Genomic DNA, 19,871 nt, shown 5'->3' on the forward strand with positions numbered 1-19,871 from the left:
ATGAAACTACCAGCTTACCCTGAAGTAGCGGTACCCCTGACTACAACACCCTCTTGTGTCCTAACCTCATTACAGGGTCCTTATTGTCACATGTAGCGAGTCCAGTGAAATTCTTACTTCCATGTGATAATTAACATGCCACATGTTCCCCATATCTGGTGCCACGTTTAGAGAGTAGAACGGCCTTACCTCAAAACGTGCGTCTTCCTGGCCTGAAAACTCAAGTCACAGTTTACAAGGTGGTTACTCCATCACCAGTGCTGACCTTCTTAATGTGACTGTACCCCAAACCGTTTAATAAAATCACATTCACGTGTGGCTGCTTCATGGATGAAGCCTCTTGAATCTGAAGCTCACTGCCCGCTAAGAGTTTGTATGTTCTCCCTGTGCTTTTTCCATCCCGCACAGGTAATTCCAAGTTGGGCCAGTGGTGGCAGGTGTTGCTCCGTCCACGGTCGGTCCCTGATGCTCCAGCACTCTATGACCCTAAACTAAACTGTTTTGTAATTGTATTCAAGACCTGCATTGGTGCTGGGACTTGGGGTGATGCTTCCTGCCAGAAGGTGTTATATTTTAAATAGTTTACTGCTTGTAAATACAATAATGAAAAATATCTCATTTAAATCTGGGTCATTCATCCAGGAGGCCAATACATAAAATAATGATTCACTGATTAAAACTCTTCCTACTCCTGGTCCTTCAGACAGACGTGCTTACATCCGTCCAAACCCAATTAGCTCAGCTTTAGAGCCAAGGTGGGCCGCCACAGCAGCATATGGTGCATGTGGACAAGACGCCCGCTCATGTCAGGCACAAATGGCTTTGAACAGAATGCCAGTCCTGGGATCTCACGTTGGTGCTCACAGTGGACTTAAGCTGCCTCACACATGGCTACCGATGACCAGGTCGTGAAGGTCAGGCCGACTTGAATGGTCCACTCTGGGAATGCAACCTGCACCTCCTGATTTCCTCCAACTTTCCCCTGAGCCCCTGCTGACTTCCTGACGAGTTAGAGAGAGTGAAGACAGCGGCTTTCTCATGTTAATCAAGTAAACACTTGACTTGGCAAGAGAAGAAAAGGGGCCAGGGGCGCTATAATCCTTAAAAAGACAAGTTGGCCTTCACTGGTGTCTTGTTTACCCACAACAAACCACTTCTTGTCTGAGATGTGGGCTTCTGACAAGATGCTGAAATTCAGAGGGTCTTGAAAATACAAAAAAATAGAAAAACACCCCAAGGTTTGTTGAGTCTACTATGTCAAAGTCTGCGTAAACAGAAATTAGGCTTTGTTCTTTATTTTTTTTTCATTAGTTGAAATATAATTATTATTTTTGCTGATTAGCGCCTGACAGCCATCGACCGTATACTTCTATATGTACGTCTCTCAGTGGCACGTAATTATGTGTAACGAGTATCATCATATTCAGTTACCTCAGTCGGAAAGAGAAATAAAAATAAATCTTAACATCACTGCTGCTCTGCTTGCGGCGTAACTCGTATATGAAGCTAAACAAGACAGCAATGTGGACACCATTTAGAAGGTTCTAGCAGCGCAAGCACCGGACTTTGAACCCGTGATGTCACTTAACCCACTGGGGGACACACCTGCACCGTTCTGAAACTGTATGGTGGCCAACTTTGATCCAGGGGGGCCGGTGTGGCTGCAGGTTTTCCTTCCTGCTACTTTCTTAATCGGTGTCCAATTTCTGCTGCTAATTGACGTCTGTTTCCTTTATTTAATTGGTTTTTAACACTTTAGTCTTCTGCGTTGCTTATTTTGTTAAATGGCAACCTAACAAAAACGAGCTGTGAAGTCGGCCAACAGATGACCAGCTACTGTAAGTGAGGCCCACAAGCCCCAACCTCGTTCTTAATTAGAAATCGATTCTTGATGTTAATTGAACTCCTCCATGACTTGGCAGGGTCTCATCCTGGCACAGCAGACATTTCTAAAACTGCCAATTTTCATTTTTCCAAGAGCATCGCCACAATGTTGTGTGGACCCGAGCAGAACGACACTCCTGAGACCTTCACCTTTCTTTATCTTCTTATTTAATACGCTACCGTGGCTGTCCGTTTGTCTGTCCATGATTTTAAATCACCTTGCAAACCGTTTGACCTGAAATTTGGTAAACACATACTACGTGACCTCTACTGTCTGCTTTCTGAGTTTTAATTGACCTCCAAGGTTACTCCTCTTTTTATTTTTATTTATTGTAGAATCAGCTCTTGGCAGCAGGTTGGCCATGCAGTGCATGTGTATGGGCGCCATTCTCATCTCCCCCACCTTCGCCGTTACGTCCCCTACCTCTTCATATCTTAAATCATTCTTGTGGCAGATTGAAGACTTGAGTGCCAGCTTAAGTGAAAAATTAAGAAAAACATACCAAGTAATTGCAACACAAACACTGACTTAATCAGTGTTAACACAAAAAGATGGCCGATGAAAGAAGAGTAGAAGCGGGCCGCTAGGGTGGAGAAAAGAAGAGCTGCTCAGGAAGCATCAAGCGCATCAACCTCTGAGCAAACTAATGATCAACGTACAGAGAAAGAAAGACGATGACACCTAGGAACGCTCAAGTCAACTGGATAACGTGCGGTGCGCCGTTACTGGTTCACAAATGTTGCAGGATGGTCTCAGGTTAGCTGGAAAGGTGTTGGCTCATTTTGTATCTCGTTGTTTGGCAAGTAATTAAGAAAAAGAGAATTAGGGGAGTCTGAGCCTTAAATAACAAGTCAATTACAATTAAGGCAAAAGGGGAAGTGGCGAACATGGACAGCTCTATCCGAAGATGAAAAGGATCAGGTGCTTATTATTATACGAGACCAAATGGACGAGCCGTCTACCACATAAACATGAGCTCTGCATTGAGTAATTCGATTTAAACCCATTCTAGATGGGTAGCACAGCTAGTAATTATGTGTATACATTGTATATAAAAATTAAAAGAGACACCACAAAGGTTATCCTGAAGTAATAATATGGTATATAGAATAACTGAAAATTTGCTGAAACTGTTTCCTATTTATCCCACAAGTGATGATGCAGTGCAGTCATTCATTTATTATTTTTTAACAATAGCTATGGCCAGATGACAACAGGAAAAAAGGCAGTGAAAACTCCACAAAGCTGGATCCTGCCTACGGTCTTCATAGTTTGGTTGACCTTGGCATTTTGATTGTCCACTGCTGATGACTGAGAGATCCCTAAAGATGTGCGTGTAGGTTTATCGGGAATTCTGATCTGCTCACGTACTGCACTCTGTGTATTGTGTGACCGTGAGCAGTGCCAGCTGAAGGGTACATGGCATCCCCAGGCTGGGGTAGGAGAGATGCCCCTCTTGGAGATCGCAGTGCATTCATATTTGTACGTACATGATGTCACCGAGCATCAGGAGAGGGGGTGCACCCCTTGGAGATACGAGTACAATGTGGCATGCGAGTGTATGAGTGGGCCCTATAAGGGACTGGCATCCATCCAGGGTTGGTTCCTTTTTCTGCACCCTAAACTACCAGGCTGCAGCCCCCTGCAACCCAGATGTGTAATTAAGCACTAATGAGAAATGTACGTCTTGTATGAAAAAGGCAGGCTATGTAGTGCTACTGGCTGCTAAATGGCATTATGCAGTACAAGTAAAATTTCAAAAAAGCAAATGCAGATGTAAAATGAAATGTACACAAAAATATGAAAAGCACTGATACAGGCCTAAACAATCCACTTTGGACTTATACTACATATACAGTACATATATACAGTATATCATAATATGCACAATAAAATGGATAAGCATGAAAGACACTGATGCAGGCCTAAACGATCCATTTAAGGACTTGATGTCAGAGATGAACTTCTAACAATTCCTCTCTTTGCCCACAGGATGGCAGCAGAGTGACTGGAAAGTGTGGTGGCTACTGTGGGAAGTGCACGCCGTCGTCTGGCACAGGCCTACAGGTCGGGGTGTAGGTGACAGAGGTGAGTGACGACCTCCTGGAATGCAAAGACTTGCCTGTCTGTTGATATTTATTGATTAGTTGACATCCTTTATGTTAAATCTCATCTTTTTAACTTTGACAGATTTAATGGAAGTTAATTTGTTTTCATGTGATGCTCTTATGTTTGTTTTGCAGATACTTTGGAAAAAATCCAACCATTGGCAGTGTCAGAATCTTAAGTTATAATGTTACCTTGGAGGCCTGTAAGCTGTACATACAGAATATTGTGTACATTTTGTACATACCTGAACTTTATTTATTTATATTTTTATAAGATGCATGGTCTATGAAGTATACTTTTGTTGTTCAAGTGCATTTTTTCCATTAACTCGCCTCATTTCTAAATCTGTTTTTTTGGGTCAGTAAGTCATTATTCATTTTGGTGCTGCTGTCCAGGTCCATTTCTTGTGATGCCAGGAGCTGCCCAGGATTCACACAGCAGGTGGTGCTGCTGCCCTCTTAGCATAGCCCAGGTGCAGGTACCTCGTCTCCTGCTGTGTGGTGATTCGGCTCCTGGCGGGCTCGTTGACGGGGCTGTGCTATAATCTGTTGTCTTTACCAACGTTTGAGCATTAGTGAGTATAAATGGCCAAGATGAGGCCTCCGACCAGCGTGAAAGAGCTGCACATCTGCCCACCCTGCTCTCTGAACCAGCAGGCCTCAGGTGTGACCGATACAGTTGCAAAATGGCGGTAAACACCATTGGCACTAACACCACCAGCAGTATTCAGCATTAGGGATGCTTTAATTGCACGCCTCGTTTTTTTAAAGTTGTGCTTTTTCCTTCCCTTTTTTGGCGCCTTCTGGATTTTGTTACCTCTAATGTAAAACTGTGACCTAACAGGTGTCAAAATGTGAAAATGTTTTACTGTGATGAAAATAAGCAGGACATGACCCTCTCTGTGCTGCCACTGGCCTGCCACCTTGTGCCCCATTACGAGTACTATAGCCTGTCACTTAAGTGCCTTACACTGCCTATCGCAGGAAGCCCCCAGTCTCACCAGTCTGAGCTGTTGTGACAACATGGCTAAATCTCCAAAGGTTATCAACCAGAACCCTGACAGTGCTGAAATGGACATTAACTCTGCCAAAAAAGCGGGATGAAGAGGCTAAGTGGCACGCCGGGGTGAAGTATTCGACAAATAGCGTTGGTAGGCCCAGGGTTACTTCACATTGGCCTTAACAAAGAACAACAAGGTAAGAGCTGTAACTTTAGCTGATCATTCTGGTTACTGCCCGGTGCTGGGATGCACTGCCAGACGGGTCTGGAGTTCGGCAGGTTGAGCTCCCCTACTTTATAAAGGTACTGAACAGAGTGATGAAGAACACAACTGTAACGCCTACTCAAACCGCATGACCACTTCACTCGTACCTCAGATCAGCCGCATCACTTACTCAGCCTTGACTTCCCTCCATCCAGTATTATTATTATTCTTATTATTGTTCTTTTTTTTTGTCTTCATTGTCTTATGTTATTTCCACAGCCTATGGAATCAGTGTGGTTACTTCGGGTGCTCCTGTGCTGTGGTTCGAGGGCCCTCAGGGGTCACTATTGATGCTACTGTCATACTGTTAGGAGCATCAATTGGCATTTACTACATTTAAATTATTGACGGAAAACTATTGTCTTGTTTGTGTCTAATTTGTGTTTATTAAAATAAGCACTGAGATGTGTCACTTGTACTGTTTGCCATTTACAAAATAAATTATTTTCCTAGACATGTCGGCTTCAGTTTAATTAGTTTTTATGGATTCTGGGATTGTCCCATTCCACCACCTCTGAGCTGAAGAATGGGAGAAAGTGAACTACAAACCTGCTGAAGTAGAAGACCACTCCAGGTGGTGTGACGCTGGTGACAGCTTGTGCCGCCCCTCCTATCACTTTCTCCTCTGCCCGAGTTGTCTTCAGTACCGAATGGCTACAGGGTTCACACACCACAATTTAACGTAAGAGATCTGAGCCCAAATGCTGCCGAGTGCTCTCTTATTCTGTTCAAGTCACTATGTCACATAGTCAACCATTCTACCCATTTTGTGACAACTCTGACAGTTTTTTGTCACCTTGTCCACAATTCTGCACCATCACGCCGTAGGCCCCCTCTCCACCAAACACACAGTAGGACTCGCCTCATTCCAACACTGGGTGACCCCCCATTGTGGTGTCCCTCCTCGCTCCTGTCCAGTTGTTGACGTGTCCTGAGGTGCCGCGAGGTTCACCACCACCACGGCAAACAGACAGTCCTGGGCACAGGAAGAAAAGTGAAAGTCAAATGACGAGCACAAGTCAGAGACCAGGAGATCAAAAGACTTGAGCACCAAAATGCCACCCAAAGGACCACAGTCAAACTTTCAACAAGACATGCTAACTCTTTTGCCTAAGACAACAAAGACACTGTTGTAGCACAATAATAAATGGTAAAAGAACCAAATATTACATACTTAATACATAAGGTACACGCAGAGTGAAAATAAAATAATAAACTTCAAAACACAAAATAAAACCATCAATTTAAAAAAATTGACGGAGAAAATGAAATGCAGACAAAGTTTGGTCAGATTGCAGATTCGCAGCTCACAGTCCGGCCAGCTTCCTGTCCTGAATGAACATCCTTTGTTAATTTTCTGTGAGTGACCAACCGACAGAGAATGACTCGGCCGTGCCCACATTAGCAATTTAAAACGCGCGTGTAGCGTAATACCATTTGGTTCTTTTTCAGCACATTTAGCTGCTCTCTTTACAGATTTGTTTCATTAGGTACACAAACTCAGCCGCAAAGCCCTGTAGTCGTAACGCAGTGTGTGCTCACATTCTGGGCTGGTGTCGCTACCCCATCTTTCTTATCTGCATCATAATGCGCCCAAACGTAATCCAATTCTCCATTCTAGAAACTGGAGCCAGCAGCATCAGGAGCAGGACAGGAGACAGTCCTTCATATGGCATCCACGCGCACACTGGCTCCAGTCAGGCCTGCCAGGTGGGCCCAAATCGGTGGGGTTAAGACACTGTATTTAGAGGGCCATGGGGAGAACATACAAAGTCAACACAAAGATAGTGACTGGTTTAGTGATGCTGACAGAGCGGAGTGCGGAGAAAACGGCACGCCATGACATCACTGGCCACAGAACATTTGTTACCATGTGACTCGCTTATGGCTGATATAAGTGCTACACAGCCCCGTGACGCTAGCAGTCCTCATACAGAAGAGTTGTGTGTGATTCTGTAAATAAGCACGGTGTAAAGTGAGCCCCATGTCCATTGTCACCATCCATCCTGAACTGTCTACAGGCCTTGTCACATCAGTTCACTCGTAGCATTGATTTAGATAATCTTAGCGAGTCAGAGGCAGTTGGCGATGCAATGCCGTGATGGCCAGTCGTCTGGTGTGACAAACCAACGACTTGCCCTTGTCAGGTCTGACTTGGTCTTCAGTTGCAGATGTGTGCATGAGAGCCAAAAACCAACAAGTGTTCATCCAGAAGTACTGTGCTTGTAATGCAGCCATGAGGACTAAGGAAGGTGGGTGTTTTGGACCTCACAAAGCAAAGACAAACTTGTCTGTCCGATGTCTCGTGTTTTATGTGCTACGATAGAATTTGGGGGACTTTCTGTACCGGTTACCCCTTTGCACAAACTGTAAGAAAAAGAGGCGAGCACATCTGTGCCTGAAAGTCATCACGCAGTCACCAAACTCGACTTGCCCGGCGATTTTCAGTCATGTAAATGAATGTGGTCCGGCGACGAGATCAGCAGCTGGAGTCGACTAGAAGTCGTTTCATGTGGTAGAGGTGTATCCGATGTTGGCACGCACACTGATGCACTCTCATCATTCTGGAGGCTGTGTCTGGGACACATTTTTGTGGACTGTTTCTATTATCTGTAGTGTGCTTAGTAAACATTGACTTGAATGTTAAACTCGCAGTAAACTGATAAAATTCTTCCCCATTTCTCCACCTTCGCCTTCCTCGTCTGCCTTCATATTTGCTTCCTTCTTCAAAAACACATCACTCTGTTGGCTACAGGGACATCACCAACTTGTAAAGTGGCCAAGATGGCACAAACAGGCCAGTGTTGTGCTTTACATCTGCAGCTCACATCTGATTGCTTTAATGTGCTAGGACCCCCCTGGTCAGCATGGCCGTCTAGAAGTGGCTGCTCAGAACAAAGCAGACACAAAGCACGAGGCTCGCTTTCTTTCGTCTCACTGATTCAGGACTCTCTGGTCACAGAATCAATTTCATACAAACTCGGTTTCATTTCATGCATGAGCGACATTCACTTTGGCCTCAGGGACGATTTCCATGATGAAATTAAACTGCCAACAGAGCACACAATAGGATTTTCAGCTGTCCGGCACTTGGGAGCCCCACAGGAGCGCTCCGAAGCCCCATCTCCTCAACCATACATTTTACGCCTTGCTTTATCAGTGGCTACGACTCTCAGCGTTACACATTTACCACCCACCTGAAGGTTGGCATCAGTGCCCTCCTCCTCAGCCTTCAGCTCAAATACAAGCAGCAGCATCAAAGCAGCCATTCGGCACCAAGAAGTCGGCCTGTGTGAATAGCTCCAGCCCTGCAGTAAGAGGAGTAACAGAAGTACCTGATTATATAGCTCCTTTCATGTCAGTTACACAGTACAGGCATTACGCATTGAAGCGATCACACGGAGTTGCGCACGTTTCTCTCAAATGCCAAGCAGGTCTTTCATATACGGCATTTTATATCAGTCAGGTGAGGTAAGAAGGGCACCAGTTTTCAGTCCATGGAGATGTCTTTCGTCTTCTCATGTTTCCAGAGCTTCACACACACACACACACACACACACACACACACACACACATCCCTTCAGCCCATTTGTCCCCAGCAACCCCCGATGTCATTTTGATCAAAATCAGAATGTTGTACTGATTCACAGAAACCATGTCTGCTTTTCCCCCCAAACCGTCTGTAGACTGCAGGCTCTGAAGCTCTAATGAACGAAGCCGACACACGGTGATGGATGGGCGGATGTGAAAGACACTATATGACAGACTGATAGATCAAACAAATGAGCAAACCAACTCTAGTTGACTTTTACAGAAGATCAATAAATAAATACACACCTGAGTTATGAAAAAGCAGCCCCAGTCAGAGAGGCGCTATAAAGGCGTACCGTCATATGTATGAAGGAGCCCCCGTAGTGTTTGCTAACCCACTTCTGCTAAATATTTTGTTTATTTAAAGTCTTCAATGCTGGGGAAGTCCCAGCGAGGATGTGCAGCGTCGTTCATAGTGGCTCCGAGTTGTGTCCTCATTCTCTGCTCCTCCACTACCTCCAGGGGGTCCACAGTATGTCCCATAACTGACTCTGCCCTTTTAATTAGCTTGTTGATTCGGTGGGCCTTACTTGACTTGATGTTCCTGGCCCACTGCACCATACTGTAAAGGATGTCCCTACCCGCATTAAAGAAGCCCTGCCCTTTCTTCTCCAGTTCCTCCGTGTTATGAGACTAGTCCAGCCTGTCATTGTCATTGTGGACCACATCCACTCCTTGTATAGTAACCAGGTGTCGAGGCTTTTGGGTGCAGCGAAGCGTCAATGCGCAGTTCTCCACCTGACTCCTGGCCTTCGTCTCGATATGTCTAAGTGCAGAGTCACCTAAGAATTTCTCAAAGTGACAGGTTGAAGAGTAATAGGGTCCACACAGTTCATTGTGGTGCTCCAGTGCTAGTCACCTCTGCATCCCTGGCACAGTCTTTGAGTCTCATCGACAGAGATCTTCCCGACAGATAGTCCAATATCCACCCGCCTGCATATCAGAGATCTCTGAGTTGACCCCTTAACATGGACGACTGATTCTTAATGAAAGCAATGAACAAATCAGAGACTCATCATCTGCCCAGGGCTGACAGCTTAGCATGATCTTATGGAGCAAACAGATACGGTACCTACCACCCCAGTCTTTGTCCGACAGGCGAGTCCAGGTGGCCTACCACAAGAGACCACATGCAGTAAAGTCCAGGGCAGCCTCTTGAAGGTCTTCATGATGTGGAACGTGTGGGCCACTGGTGTGCAGTCGTTAGATGAAGGTGTGCCTGTGGTAATGTGCCTTGCTGGCATTACAAGCAATTAAATAAAATGAGTTAAGTGCCCTTTGCAGTATTAACCTGTTTGTGGAAAAAAAGGACAAAAAAGTATAAAGAAAGGAAACTTGCCTTTTTCATTGCTTTTATATAGTGCACTGAGACGTCTTCACTGACCATATTAGTGCCTTTTGGGGAGTGTCGTGGTGGGTCTCGTGTAGACTGGAGAGGTGGCCTTGCCATTGACTGGCCCGTATGACATTGTCGGTCCTCCACTCCTGCGAGTGCCTCCCGCAACCTCATATCACTACAGGAGCAAAAGAAAGTGTGAAGCACCTTAATATTAGTTTACCACGGTTTAGAAAAGGGATCCCGTGTTTGCAGTCATCTGGGTTGTAGGAAGGAGGAAAAAATTGAAAAGCGCTTACTTTCACTTAAGGCAGAAGAGCAGTCTGCGTCTCAAAGACTGGCACAGCTACGCACACACGCCGGCTGTTCAAATTTTTATAGTAATTATGCGGGACAGGAGAAGTCACCTTTCTAAGATGCATTCACATCATCGTGTGCCAATGGAGGGATGACGTAGAGCAGTTTAATTGGTTGGCGCGAGGGCGCCGATTACAAAAAGGAATTACGGCCTCTAGAGGCTGGTTCTTCTGACTAGATCTTGCTAGAGAAAGGTACTTGGTAGAATAGCGATTTGAATTTACCAAGCACTACTGCTTGTGCCGTGATTATTGTAAATATTAAATATTTTTTCTTGTATATATAAATATCTCTGGATTAAATTTGGTGGAGGTATTTATTGGGTTGTGGTTATTGGTGCACTGTTTATTTTTGTATATACACTTTTTTTTCTGTATTTTGAATATTTTTGAGTGATTCCTGTACTATACACTGTTTGAAGGAGCAGCTTCCTAACTTGTATCACTGTGGATGAAGACAGCTTCACATTTTGCTTTTGTGTATATATTGGGTTTCACTAATTTGTGTGTATTTTACTTTTTCATTTGGGGACTTTCAGGCAGCACTGTAAATGCTGTAGATAGTCATTTTTGGACTCCATTTAATTATTGTTTTTGTGTGTCCTTTGCGGTATTGGACTGTGTATTGATATATAAATTCCGCAGGACATTATTTTTGTTTAAAGTGGACCTGTAAATAAAACCTCACTTTATTTTTCAAAAAACCCAACCCTGTTTGTGTCCGTGTATTCCTGTCTTACACCATCATCCTGATCATGCTGGTGACACCAATTCCCACTACACGGGCTGTCACAGTGCCCACCTGCTTTGAAACTGAAACAATACAGGAGGTCTTCTATAGCAGTGGCACTTTATGAAGCCTTAGTGACAGACTGAATGGTGACAGAGGACAGGCCTTAAGAGCTGCTAGATGTAGCGGGTATGTTTGAGGGTCCTTTCAAATCTACCTATTTTGGTACCCACCTACCTCGGTTGTGCGTCGCTTTTAACACCCTCAGTCCAGAACAACTAGAAGGACACCTGCTCCTGCAGGTGACATGTGACTCATCGTCAGTATCGACAAGGAGCAATCCAGTTAGGTGTCTGTGTGTGTTATTAGCTGAAGCACTTTGTGTTTGTGACTTATGAGTACTTCATGCCATGAACTGCAGAGGGTTTGCACATTTTCTCTTGCAACTTTGCATTTGTAAAAAGGACAGAAGTCCGTTACACTCGTCAGGTTACCAAGAGACACAACACAACATCCCGTCACTCCGCCTGCTACTGCCCTTATGCAAGACGGCCACTTCCTGCCAAAGACCACTTGTGGCCATTCCACTCTCTCAAAACAGACCTCCTCTAAGACGGCCCGTCACACAAATGCCTGCCGCCCTGAGTGCATCAAGACTTAAACCAATGCCATCTTATATCAGCGTGTAATAGCCAATCATTCAAAGCCCCCCAAGACTAACACTGATGTATGTCTGCTTCGAATACACCACCTGGTCATTGTTTGTGTGGAGCTTGCATGTTCTCCCCGTGTGTGTGGGATTCTGTCCCACATCCCTAAAGATGGACAGCTTTGGCCCCATGTGGGGGTCCACGTGTGCATGAATGGGCCCCTCATTCATGGGCTGGCTCCAGACCGAATTCTGCTTTCTGCCTTTCCCTGTAACTCTGAAACAGATTTAAGAATTTTAAAAAATGTCCTTTTGTGTAACAACAGATAAGTGTGTACCCAGCCACAGCTAATGAAGAGGTGCCACCTTGTGCTGGTGCCCAGTGATTCTGCCCTTTAGGTGCAATAGATTAGCTTTGAATGAAGTACCCAGTGCCGCCTTTTGGTTACTCGCCTCGCTATCTCGGACTGTTTACCCAGCCTGCCCCGACTTGTACAGTTTCTTTCTGTGAGTGAAACAGTAACTATGGCAGGCTGGCATGCCCACAAAGTACATCAGAGTGTGCCAGGGCAGCACATGGGCACATCGCAGAGAAATGTCTGACTACTGGTCCTGACAGACAGCCTTCTACTGACCCAACACCAATTCTAATGGAGATGTGAGAAGGTTGGTGTCTAGGACGGCCCATAGACCTTGACGTGCGTACGTGTGTGTGTGTGCCCGACTGACCCCCTGCTTGTACACAAGCATTGTTCAGTACTGGTCTGTATTCCCACACAACTGCAGTACAACCACAAGAAAAGTTTCCATGGGAGCGTCCATTTTGGTTTACAGAACATTTGACAGTAACGTGGTCAACTCGAGTGTGACATCATTTCCGGCTCCAACATCCGAGGTAAATGGAACGCAGCCTACTGTGCAAAGCGATTACTGCGGTGGGTGTCGGGTAACTTTGATTCTCAGCAACAAAACGTGTGGAGCGTGTGCAGGAGTGGCATCTGGGACGTCTGCAGCACGGGTTGCCTCGTCCTTTAATGAAGGAAAGCAGGTCTGAAATCTCAGCTTCGTCCGAGCACAAAGCAGCGTGGCAACAACATAGCCAAATGCCAGGGAGAAGCCCCAGCGGCAGACTCTTCATCATCCCAGACTGATGTTCTGATTTATTGCTCATTTAAAACAATTAGTGGATTGTGGAGGCATTGAGGTAATCAAAGGTGCAGGTACAGCTTGAGGGGCTGGTGATGCCATTAAAACACTAAATGTGATGTGCTGAATGTTCTGTGGCAGCTGCCCACACTCTCTTAGCTCGCTCCTCTTTACCATATAAAATGTAATCCATTATGTCATTCAAATATGAATTAGAATCCTTAATAGAAATCAGATGCCAGTCTTGTAAAGTGCAGCGACATACATACTGACATTGTCACACCTGGCATGACTAAGAGAAACCGGACATCAGGCCTTTGGATTGAAAATGTGTCCAAAATACCACAAAAAAGCACTCTGGCCAGCAGGATCCAGAATTCCCAAAAAGAATGTAACAGTCTAAATTGCTTTACCCCTGCAGAGGACCAGATCCATAGATTTGGAAGTGCTGATTCTTGCCCCATTTACGTTACACTCATCTTGTGGTGCAGATCACCATTTGATGGCTATAGGCCACATTCTGATAAAGCCAGGAGGATATCATTTGCAGTGCCTGATGTACAACCCTTAAACACCCCAAACCTTAGCCTCACTTTTGTATGCTGTCCACGAAAATCATCAGCAGGAAAAAAGATAAGACACCCCTTTGTTAGGGTCTGATAGCCGCAATGAGTGGACTTGGCTTAACATCATACACGCAAACACAAATATCCAACTCCACAAAGTGCATGTAGAGAGCGTCTGCAAACCCCTGCGCTGGAACAAACGACTGGCAAGCTGTTCCACAGTCGTTCTCAGGTGGTGCCTCCATTCCTGTACCCCTGTATAGGTGTTCCTGACAGGATGAAGACTGTCAGCTGTTGGGAACTGGAACATGTCCTCTTATGCCTCTTTTTAAAAATGGGGACCACCACTACAGTCTGCCAGACCTAAGGCAAAACATACCAGCACATCCACAACTAATGCTTCTGGTACTGCCTTTGTCAAAGAGGACATAACCACCAGGTTTACGAGTAAAATTTCTCCAATTGTGCAAGCCACCTCAGCCTGTGCCGATGATTGAACTTTTAGCATGACAATGACCCATGGAATACAGCTAAGACAATGACAAGTCTCCGACTGCCCTCGAGTGGCCCAGCCCCATGTCCAAAAATGTGTGGAGAGACATGAAGATGGAAATACGTCTCCTGCAATCTAATGGAGCTTGAGAGGATATACCAGGAAAAATGGAATCAATTGCCCAAACCCAGGTGCGCAAAACGTGTAGAGACTTACTGTAAAGACTCAAAGCTGAAATTGCTTTCAAAGGGGATTCTATAAAGTGATAAATTAGAGGTGTGAATACTTACAAGGATGAGAGATGTCAGTTTTTGATTTGTGATAAATGTAGAAACCTTTCTGAAAACATCCTGTCATTATGGGCTACCGATTGCAGGTTGATGGGCAAAAATGGAAAAATTATCCATTTAAAATTAAATCTACAACTCAAAAGTGTACTGAACATAAAAGGCGTCTGAATACTTTCTGCAGTCATTGTATAGGACTTGATCTTTCACACAAACACCACAACACAGGGGGTCAGGAACATGCACTGATAACACAGAAACATAATGCGGCTTTATAGAAGGAAATTATCAACATCCATCCATCATCCAACCCACTATATCCTAACTACAGGGTCACGGGGGTCTGCTGGAGCCAATCCCAGCCAGGCAGGAAACAAACCCCGGGCAGGGCGCCACACACACCAGGCACCCACTAGGGACAATTTAGAATCGCCAATGTCCCTAACCTGCATGTCTTTGGACTGTGAGAGGAAATAATCAACAGTTGTTCATTTTTAAGTTCAACTTAAATTTCCACCCAGGTGACTTCTGCTAGCAGTGTGTTCAACTCTCTCTATAGGTTTCTTTAGGATTGGGAGAACACTTGTACATTTTGAGTGTCACCTCTTTCACACTCCCGTTTACAAACATTTTCTGTGACCCTCCAATGTCCACGTGGCTTCAGTCAGGCACAAGGGGTGGCACAGCAGGTTCTATAATTTACTTTGCCTGCTGCATGTAACTTAACCAGGGGGAGTGAACAGAGACTGGCGTCCCATCACAAGAAAGGCCCACAAGGGTTATACTCTGATAATGTGAACTGTCTCGTGCCAGGAAAGTGTCATCTGAGACACTGTTTTTATGAAGGCTCACCCCATAGTGTGCATTGGAGTGTAGATATAAAGTGCATTATGCTGGGGTCTACTCTGGAAATGCATGACATATAATCTTATTCAATACCCAACTCTGACTCACTGTGCGACTGTGAGCCGGTAACTTCACCTTGAATACCACTTATTGGAGAAATAAGGAACAGTAGTCTTATAATGAAGATGTAAAGCACAGAGGGGTGATCTTCAGTATAAATGCATAAAACATCATTAGCATTAGTGCCCAAACTCAGTTGTGTTTCTCTTCACCTCATTTTTCCATAATGTGAACCTTTTCTGAGAGAAGAATATGCAGAACTCATAAAGAGAATGAAAAGAATGTCAGCTCTGCTGTATTTAATGTGGCCGATTCCACAGTCTTAAATTCAAAGACTAACACTGGCACGTTGCCCATTCATGCTTTAAGAGGCACAAAGCCAAGAGCCGATCTTGAAGTGGAAGTGGTCAAGCCGTCAGATGGTAAAGACAAGATGTCACCAGGATGAAATATGACCCAGGCACTTGTTAAACAAAGCTTTTATTGATACGACCCCGAGACGGATTTTAGTGCTCAGGTGGGATACCCAGCCGGATCGACCTGCATGGCATGCATCCCAAAGAAGCTTTTATTTCATCAGAGACAGTTTATGTAACTAATCTGAAAAGCGAAAGTCTTACATGACCTAATAAAATTAACAAATTAATCACTCTTTGTTTTACATGGATCCTATGAAATCATGTGCTATCCCAGGATACTCTTCAAGAAAAGATACTAAGCAATATTACATGATAATTCCTTGAAATCTTGCGGTGTTACTAAATTAACCCAATACAGGGTAATGTGTCTTATAATGCACTAAAATCCTGTCCCAGTTTGGCTCCCATTCCCACCATTCTTGGTACTGGCTCACTGGTAACCTCAGCAGCAAACACGGATGCTAAAGCCACAGTAGTGACCGTAACACAATTTTTCGATACGCCTTACTGTTTCATCAGCATGGAGACGAAACATAAAAAACACACCCCAAGAAAGACAACCTGAGTGAGAAATAATTGTGGCAAGTTCTGTTAAAATAAAATTACAAATCATTAAAATTCATGGAAATTTAATGTCAATTCAAAGTTTCTACAAGAGAAAGAAAGTGTGCACATGCATTCAAAGCGGGATGTCCGTGGTGTTTGAGATCGATCTCTCTTGCTCTGATTTGATTAAGTTCTGTTTAAAAAAAAAAAAAAAAGGCATCAAAAGCCTTAATCTGATTTACTGCAGGAATGTATTGCATCATAGATTTTACATGCACTGTGAATGTTCTTTGACTCTAATCTCTTCAGTGAATCAAGGGAATTTAATACATCCAATAACTTTTCCCAGAATAAAATGCCCTTCTTGTGTTTCCCTGTCTTTTGGCTTTTATGTGTGCTACACACTGGCGCTTTTAAAACCGCTAGGTCTTTGTTTCCTTTGGAGAATTATTTCCAGTGTGCTTTTACTGTTACACAAATTTAGCTTGCTTTGTTTCTTACCGGTACTTCATTACTACATCATATATGTTCCATGTTTGTAGTTCCACAAGTACTGGCCGGTAGTGTGGTGTAGTGGTTAAGGCTGTGAACTCAAATCCCACCACTGACACTGTGTGACCCTGAGCATGTCACGCCACCAGGCAAAACAAACGAATTCTAACAAATATGGCTATTTTGCCTTTGGATAAAGATGGTTATCAAGCAATAACATACATGTATTTTTTAACCCATTTTCTGTTTATGGCAACACATTTGTGTGGAACAGATGTTTGAGATAATTCTCCTTAGCATCAAAGCTAAAATTTTGATATTCTTCAATTATTTTGAATATCCCATAATCTAACACTGTTGGTAAAGTTTCTTTTAGAATTTGTCCAAAAATGGACAAGAACTGCCAAAGAAGAAACGAGTGGTGCTACGCAGGGGGGGCTTATGCACCAGTGCAGAGGAAGAGGTGACAGACATAGGCCCCATTACAGCCACTGCAGTCCTGGACTGGACCCAGAGATGTGCTCCACATCTAAACACCCACACCAAGTAGTTTGCAGATGTCACAAAAAACTTTAGACAATTATACAGAAAACGCTCTTGATCTCAGGAAGGTAACAGTTAAAGTAGGGATGAATATGAAAGGCAAGAAGGTATGAATCACTAAGCAGGAAATGAAGGATAAAGTCAAATGCTAAGGTAAGCACTGAAAGTATAATTTACAAAAATGGAGAGTAAAATGAATATAATGATGCAAGTCTACATGTTAACATCCCACATTGATCAGCTTGAATAAATGGCAGATGGAAAAAAAAAAACCACTAACTGGCATACAAAAAGAATGTAAAGCACTTCAAAATAAATTAATAGAATTAGAAGACAAAGCAAAAAGAAAAAAGGCCTAGAATTCTTCTACAGGGCTGGAATGTGAAAATCGTATGAAACTGGTGTTTGAGAGCATCACTAAAATACAAGGAGAAGTGGAAAAGCAAAAAGCTGAAAGAGCACCATCGTCAAATCTGACTAATTTTGGGGGATAAGGAAACGTGCTCTTCTGTGCCAGGGAGAAGGCAGACATTCTTCTCAGCAACAATCAGATGCTGATCTTTCAGGACATTTCTGCAGTTTTTTTGAATTAAAGAATTAATTTGTTTAGACATAAATAAAAAAAGTGTAACCCAGAACCATTAATGTCTTTATCATCAACATAAGTGAAAAAGCATCTCACTTCCTAGATGTCAATTACTGTACTTTTGCCAGAGATCCACTTAAGGATCAGGTTTGAACTGGAAGAGGAACTGGTGTGGCCAGATCTTTCATGCTAGCTAAAGTTAAAAGACCAAGCAGTGAAAATCTGAACAAATAGGATAAATATTGGACCCTGCAGGGCACTACGTTATTAATGGGGGTAAAACTATGTGAATTGTATGTGGAGTTGTAACAAATATTCATGCACTAAATATGGAGGTTAAAGAATTTATGGTGAAAATACTTGCAGAACCATAGAACGGCAGGAGATGTAAATTGTTTTTGGTGAAAGTCATACAAACAGAACTCCCCAAAAGTGATGTTTTGGCAAAAAGTCAAATCATATCAAATGATATCTTTTGCAGCATGCAGTATGCCCCATGTCGTATGCTTCAAGCACAAGTTGATTTAATCCTCACTAAAAATCACATTTGCATTATTATGGTTGCTTTTCAGCTGAATAAACGTCTTTCTGCAACAAAAACAAGGACATTCCCTGCCATGAAAAAAGGTAATTGACAATATTCTACTCCCTTTATAAGGAATTAAATTACTAAAGTTAGGTTCACTCTGCTAACATACTAATCAAATTTCATCTGAACGTGATGGGAACAGCTGACCTGTGGGCACAGATGTGCATTCTGTGCTTCAAATGACATTTATTATGATATACATTCAAACTATGACCTAAGAGACTGAACATATGGGAATACCGTATTGCACGAGAGACTGTATGCTTGTCTTATCTTGCCAAGGTTTTAGCTGCAAAGCATAAAACTAACCACACACTGCTGTAAGGAATCTATTCAGGATCAGAAGTCTAGGACTTTAACATTTTTAAACAATTCACATTTTTCGGTGCTACAGTGCATACCCTAAACCCAAAATGACCAAGAACTCAAAAGTACAAAAGAGGGGTAATTTAACTAAATAAAATTCAAGGTAAGTTTTCCACTCAGGGAAAACACATTAACAAAGAAAACAATCAATGCCTTGAACCTATGGCTCTCATGCTGCGTACCAGTGAGCCCTTGGCTCTGCTCAGCACCCAAACCTATGCTATTTGAACCTGTGGCTAGAAAGAAGTTAAAAGGCCTGCTAGGGTTATTTTTGGATACGTTGTCCTTGTGGATTGCATTAATACTACTTAGACAAATTTCCAGTACACAGTGTACAGTATTTGACCAGTAAAGTGAATTCTGATGAAATCTGTCACTTTCACTCATCAAAGCCGAGAGGGCGGGTTCTAGCGAGTACTGATTTTTGATTGGTGAATCAGCAGTAGAGGGGACAAGTAAACTTTGACCATCAAGTCATTCTGAGGCTGCATTATTGCTGGCCATCAAGTTCCGCATTCACAGCAGCCTCCTCAGATGCAGTACCCCTAAGGATGAATTTGGTGTTTCCTGAATGAAAGCAGGTCCTTCGCACAGGAATTCTGGACAACTTTTTCTCGCACTCGAATCCAACGCACAGTTTTCGCATAACGCACAGGTTTTCCCAAATAAAGAAAAGCACATACATGCATTTTACAGACAATTCGCCAATAAGAATTTGCCACAGATATTCCGCCTTATCAAGAATGTGGACACCATTCACATTAAATGGCTCACACTTCATCCAACTGTAACTGTGTTGGCGTTATGCCGTTGGGATTCTGTAAATACACGATATTGGGGCTCCACGTCTGACTGACAAGCCCTAAACTGAGATATTCGTGTATAGGCCAACCAAATTGTGTGGTTCAATATTGGGTACACGACTCATTAAGCCGGCGAGAGTGGCAGGGGTAAATAAAATTGAAAAATGTTGGGGGATTATTGTGCGCCTTGTAAAATGCAATGGAAAACG

At 43.5% G+C, this 19,871-nt stretch overlaps 1 protein-coding gene across 4 annotated transcripts in view; it reads left to right on the forward strand.

Moving 5' to 3' along the window:
- Positions 1–5,714, forward strand: part of adamts9 (ADAM metallopeptidase with thrombospondin type 1 motif, 9) — a 235,057-nt gene extending 229,343 nt beyond the window's left edge. For all 4 annotated transcript variants that reach the window (XM_039772882.1, XM_039772884.1, XM_039772881.1 and 1 more), the window contains 2 exons: positions 3,878–3,973; positions 4,129–5,714. In XM_039772882.1, coding sequence (XP_039628816.1) covers positions 3,878–3,964 — 87 coding nt within the window. In that variant the 3' untranslated portion in view covers positions 3,965–3,973; positions 4,129–5,714. The remainder of the gene's footprint in view (positions 1–3,877; positions 3,974–4,128) is intronic.
- The last annotated feature ends 14,157 nt before the right edge of the window (positions 5,715–19,871 follow it).

The sequence above is a fragment of the Polypterus senegalus genome, chromosome 12 (assembly GCF_016835505.1).
Source record: "Polypterus senegalus isolate Bchr_013 chromosome 12, ASM1683550v1, whole genome shotgun sequence".
Taxonomy (NCBI): domain Eukaryota; kingdom Metazoa; phylum Chordata; class Cladistia; order Polypteriformes; family Polypteridae; genus Polypterus; species Polypterus senegalus.